The sequence below is a fragment of the Eurypyga helias genome, unplaced genomic scaffold, assembly GCF_000690775.1.
Source record: "Eurypyga helias isolate BGI_N326 unplaced genomic scaffold, ASM69077v1 scaffold43858, whole genome shotgun sequence".
NCBI lineage: Eukaryota > Metazoa > Chordata > Aves > Eurypygiformes > Eurypygidae > Eurypyga > Eurypyga helias.
The window spans coordinates 1-4,566 of NW_010265860.1; the positions used below are offsets into that span (position 1 = coordinate 1).

Consider the following 4,566-nt stretch of genomic DNA (forward strand, 5'->3'; position numbering starts at 1 on the left):
GGTTGTTGGGGAGAAGGAGCCGAGGTTGGGGGGCTGTGGGGTATGGAGTAGGGCTTTGGGATGCTGCGGAGACTGGAGCACGGCTTTAGGGTGCTGTGGGACCATGCAGATGGGTTTTGGGGTACGGACCTCAGGAGGACCTGGAGCCAGGTTTTGGGGTGTTGGGGGAGGATCGAGCAGGGCTTTGGAGTGCTGGGGACATCCAGGGTAGGGTTTTGGGGTACGGGCAGGGTCCTGAGCAGGGCTTTGGGGTGCTGGGGGCGGGGCAGCTGGGCTAAAGGAGGCAGGGGCCATGCTGCAGGCCTGGCAGCACATGCTGTTTTCTACATCTCATCAGAGCACAGCAGATGCAGGGATCAGGTTTATTAGTCTTCAGAAACATCAGTCAACTAATAAAGCCTTTTTCCCCAAAAAGGGACTTACTCACATAGACAGTCTGACGGTGTTGTGCAGCTCCCACGTGATACCCCCCTCTCCTTGGCCCGATAAACCCCCTGCCCTTCCTCCCTGTGGTGCCTCACCAGGAGCAAGGGCAGCTGATGGCTGCTTCCCCCAGGGACACACCCACCAGCACCCAAACCTCACTTCCCTGATAACTGGAAACAAATCCAGTAATTTGGAGCCTCTGCACTTCCCTCGCTCCTCCCCGTGCAAAGGCCGGTTCCAGCAGCCTTCATCCTCCCCTTGCCGGCAGCTGCTCCGGGAACAACTTCACAGCAAGTTGCTTCTGCCTTTGCTGCGCGCTCGGATGCACACTTCCACAACCACAACCAGCTCCTTTTGGCACTGACAGAAGTAAGAGACTCCATTTCCGTAAAAAAATCTTTTATTGAGATGTTCCCTTCCAGAATATGCACCCCAGGTATGTGCTAGGAGAGGAAAAAGAGGAAAAAAAAGAGGAAAAAGAAGTAGAAGGCAGGCCTTTGTTGTTGATCTCTGTCAACTCCGTCCTGTTACTGACCGTATGCCAGCAGGAACTAGCCAGCAGAAAATCTTTGTTGATCCAGTTCTTTTCAGGAGTTGGGGTTCTGTGCGTGAAAAGCCACCGTGCTGTGAAAGCATGAGGGCAGGGTGGCGCTGTGGGTAGGTCTGCTCCAGGTTTTGGTGAAAATGACATACTGTTCCTTAGAAGTGCTAGTTTAAAACTGCACACCAGCGAAACTCATGGGTTTTCTGTAAACATACCTAAAACTTCTCTAGGGTTTCCTTCAGCAGACCTTGGTTAAGCTCAAATATTGGGTTTATCCATCTTCCAAAAGATCAGTCAAATAAGAAAGCATTTTTTCCCAAAAAAGAGCTTATTCCAACAGATACTTTGTGGAGAAGGGAGAGGCATCAAAACTAACAGGTCCAGCATGAAAGAACAAACCTGTCCGAGCACAGCTTGTTTCAACCCATCTTCCTTGAAGGAGATACTTTAAAACAACAGGCCTGAGGCTTTCCTTCCTAAGGAATGTCCTGCCCTCGCTGCCCTCCTGGAGCTGCAGCTCTGCAATGACTCTGGAAGGCTGAAGAGTGGCCTCTGATGTACTTAGTCCATTTCAACTGGAAAAATCCCCACCAAGCTCCATCACTCTATTCTTCCACATTTAAACCCGCGGCAGTCACCACCCTGCCTGCAGGAACTGTGGCTCTGCAGAGGAGGGGAGTCCATCTGAGCCACTGGTGCCTCTTCATAGAGACCCGTTTTCATCCTGATACACATTTTAGCCATTAATTTAGTTTCAGATTTTTAATAAAATTCCTCTTGGTCTCCCAGGGCTTTACAGAGACAAAACATGCACTTCTGGTATTTCGTTTACATTTTAAGTGCTGTGGAGTTTAATGACTTATGTTGATTTGGGGGAGAGTCAGCTGAGTAGACACTAGTCCTTGTACAGTTGTACTGTATCGCTGCACACGACAGGTAAGGTTGAAAGACACCTGATCGCTGCCACAGTTACAGCTGGAAGGCACAGCCAGAAGGCAAGGAAATGAAAGAAAAAAAAAAAAGTCACTTAGATAAAAAGCTTAAACATTCAGCTTCCAAGCCTCCTGACATCATCCTGTAGATTCTAAACCCCAAAGGGTTAATGATGCATTTGATTCAGCCCCAGACTTGGTTTAACAAGCTTATTCAGCAGTCTCCCAAGTTCTCCTGGATAGCTTCTGCACTGAACATCCCACATTTCTTTCTTCCTCTATTTCAGAGTCAACCAACCCAGCATAAAAAGCTCAGTCCGTCCACTGCCCGTTCACAACACGGGGAGGGTGCCAAGCCCCCGCGCACGGGGAGGAGTGGTCCTTCCATGAGAAAAGCTGAAGCAGAAGTCCTTTATGTACAGGTTAAAGCCAAAAAGGGATGGGCTCCAGAGGGACAGGACAAAGCTCTACTGGAAACAAGAGGGGACACAGCAAGGGTGATTTACAGCGTTTATAACCCTCTGAGCAACACCCAACCCCTGCACACATCTCATCACCCAGCTCAGTTGTCCACCTCTTCCTCATCATTTTGCTCGTCTTCCTCCATCCTTTCGTCATCATCATCATTCTCTTCCTCTCGGCTCTTATCTTGCTCCTCTGAGTCTGCCTTCTTGTCTTTATCTTTCCTTGCTTCTTTCTTTCCTTTCTGTTCACGCCTGTAAACTAAAAAGGAAAGAGACGACGCTGAAAACTTGGAAGCCAACGTTTCCACAGCATGAACGATACAGCAGCTGAAGTCCAACGTCCACTTGCTCCCAGGCAAGGCAAGCAGTGAACTCATAGCAGCAACTCACCCCACTGTTTGAGCTGTGCTGACCAGCTCCATGGGAAATCAGGTTAAGTTTCAGCAGAAAAGTGCTGAAAAGGACGCAGGAGTTCACATTTACAGGCAGCACCTAAGGCTTTCCTTAGAGAAACATAATAGGGGACTGATAGCAGATGAGACTTTCTCAATCCTCATCAGTTGTGAAATAGTGTTATCCCAGTCCTGTTAAGGTGCACATTATTTATTCCCCAGGCAAACTGCAGTGTAGGCTGCTGGGCAAAGAGAAGAGAAACAAGACAGGCAAGTAAGTGTTGCTTGTCCAGTGTTCGAGGAAAACAGGACTTGGTGCTGCTTATACTCCCTCAACGTGAACTGAGGACGATACCTTCCAGTGATTCTTTCAAAGGGGCTACAAATCGCTGAAACTCCATTTCCTCCATGGCAGAGAGAACATCGCCAGCATTCAGCGTTTTCCTCTTCCCCTTCATGGCAAAGTTATTTGCACTAGTCAAAAACAAGAAGGAAAATTGGTACTGTCATCGATTTAGTCTTATTAAAGTCACAAGCAACTTAAAAAAAAAAAAGAAGCAAGCTCCTAAACATTCAGGTTTTCTTAAAATCACTTACTATCAGTAGCTTAAGATAGCTTGTTGTTTCTATTGGCTGGCTGTGCTTTCATCTACGAGACTTGCTTTCCCACAACATTTGTTTCCTGCTTGCATGGCCCTCTTCTACAACCATGGGAAGCAGAAAGTCTGAACATTGGCTGTAGGGTGACAATTCCACAAAATCGTGCACCAGAGTTAAGTGACTGTCTGCACAGCATGTTCTGAGCCACCCCAAAGATGTTACTGTGCCCCCCATACCAGCTACAAGGCTGATTTAATTTGGCTCACGCTTGCCCTAATGCAGCCATGTGGCAAGTAGCTTGGAAAGTGAGCAAACAGCTCCTGCCTTTGCCAGGAAAAGCCACAGAGCCACATTCTAAGGCTGATGGCAGTTTGGGACCCCCCTTGGCCTGGTGGGGTTGGGGCATCTCTGGGTACAGAGCCAAGCTGCCTTCCTCATGGGTTGCTAAGGGCAGTCCCAACACAGCTGCTGCAGTCTGGTAGACTAGGCTGCTCCAAAGATTGTTTTATTTATGTTAACACGCAGTACCAAAACAAACACTGGCAAAAAAATTTCCAGCCAGCCAGCAGAGAGGTGAATTATAGGTCAACTGCACCGGTTATTTGACTCAACAAATTCTTACCACGATGTTGCATAAAGCACAAACACACTTGCCGCTCGAGATATCGCGCTCCGAGCTTCTTTGGAAATATTTACTCCGTCAGGAAGCTGAAAAATAAATTCAACTTTTATCAGCAGCTCCTATAAATGACTTAAACTTCATAATTCACGTGTCAGTTCTGTAAAGGCATTCAGAGGGCTCGGTACAACTGGAAACAAAACCTTGATCTCAGATGCTATCCCAGACTTTCAGCCAGCTGAAAGCCAACTGCAGTTTCGCTGCGTTCTCTCAAATCCCGTAAGCTACGCAGAAGCACAATAGAGAGTGGGGAAGCACTGGGACAGGTTGCCCAGAGAAGCTGTGGATGCCCCATCCCTGGAAGTGTCCAAGGCCAGGCTGGATGAGGCTTGGAGCAACCTGGTCTAGTGGAAAGTGTCCCTGCCCAGGGCAGGGGGTTGGAACTGGATGGTCTTTAAGGTCCCTTCCAACCCAAACCAGTCTGTGATTCTATGATTCACGGTGACTTCTGGATCAGTGGTGGATCTGGACACCGTCTCTGGCCAATTAATCCGACTATCAAATCCCTGACACGACCAACCACCCAGCC

The 4,566-nt window shown here is 48.4% G+C and overlaps 1 protein-coding gene across 1 annotated transcript; it reads right to left on the reverse strand.

The window, feature by feature from the left end:
- Positions 1–2,404: 2,404 nt before the first annotated feature.
- POLE3 (polymerase (DNA directed), epsilon 3, accessory subunit) lies at positions 2,405–4,060 on the reverse strand (the record flags this gene model as incomplete). Its single annotated transcript, XM_010156878.1, has 3 exons — positions 2,405–2,625; positions 3,114–3,232; positions 3,981–4,060. Coding segments are annotated over 3 exons (360 nt in total), but the record flags the coding sequence as incomplete, so codon positions are not given.
- Between the last annotated feature and the right edge of the window lie 506 nt (positions 4,061–4,566).